The 403-nt window shown below is 62.0% G+C and overlaps 1 protein-coding gene across 1 annotated transcript; it reads left to right on the plus strand.

The window, feature by feature from the left end:
* Positions 1-3: 3 nt before the first annotated feature.
* LOC103775729 (helix-loop-helix protein 1) lies at positions 4-195 on the plus strand (the record flags this gene model as incomplete). The annotated part of the gene is made up of 1 exon (XM_008943204.1): positions 4-195. A coding segment is annotated over one exon (192 nt), but the record flags the coding sequence as incomplete, so codon positions are not given.
* Positions 196-403: the final 208 nt, after the last annotated feature.

Here is a 403-nt window from a genome sequence, read left to right on the forward strand (position 1 = left end):
CGTCGAGCCACGGCCAAATACCGGACAGCCCACGCCACGCGGGAGCGCATCCGCGTGGAGGCTTTCAACCTGGCCTTCGCCGAGCTGCGCAAGCTGCTGCCCACCCTGCCGCCCGACAAGAAGCTCTCCAAGATCGAGATCCTGCGCCTGGCCATCTGCTACATCTCCTACCTGAACCACGTGCTGGATGTCTGAGGCACCGCGGGCGAGCCGAGCGTTGGAGTGCGTCCTCCGTCCATCCGTCCATCCATCCATCCTCCATCCATCCTCCATCCATCCATCCATCCGTCCGTCCCTCCATCCATCCCTCCATCCATCCCTCCATCCATCCATCCGGCTCTGACCCAACCTGACGTGTTGGGCCTCCAAGATGCTGTGCCCATGTTTGTCCATCTCTCCAAAT

The sequence above is a fragment of the Merops nubicus genome, unplaced genomic scaffold, assembly GCF_000691845.1.
Source record: "Merops nubicus isolate BGI_N331 unplaced genomic scaffold, ASM69184v1 scaffold36320, whole genome shotgun sequence".
Classification (NCBI taxonomy): Eukaryota; Metazoa; Chordata; class Aves; order Coraciiformes; family Meropidae; genus Merops; species Merops nubicus.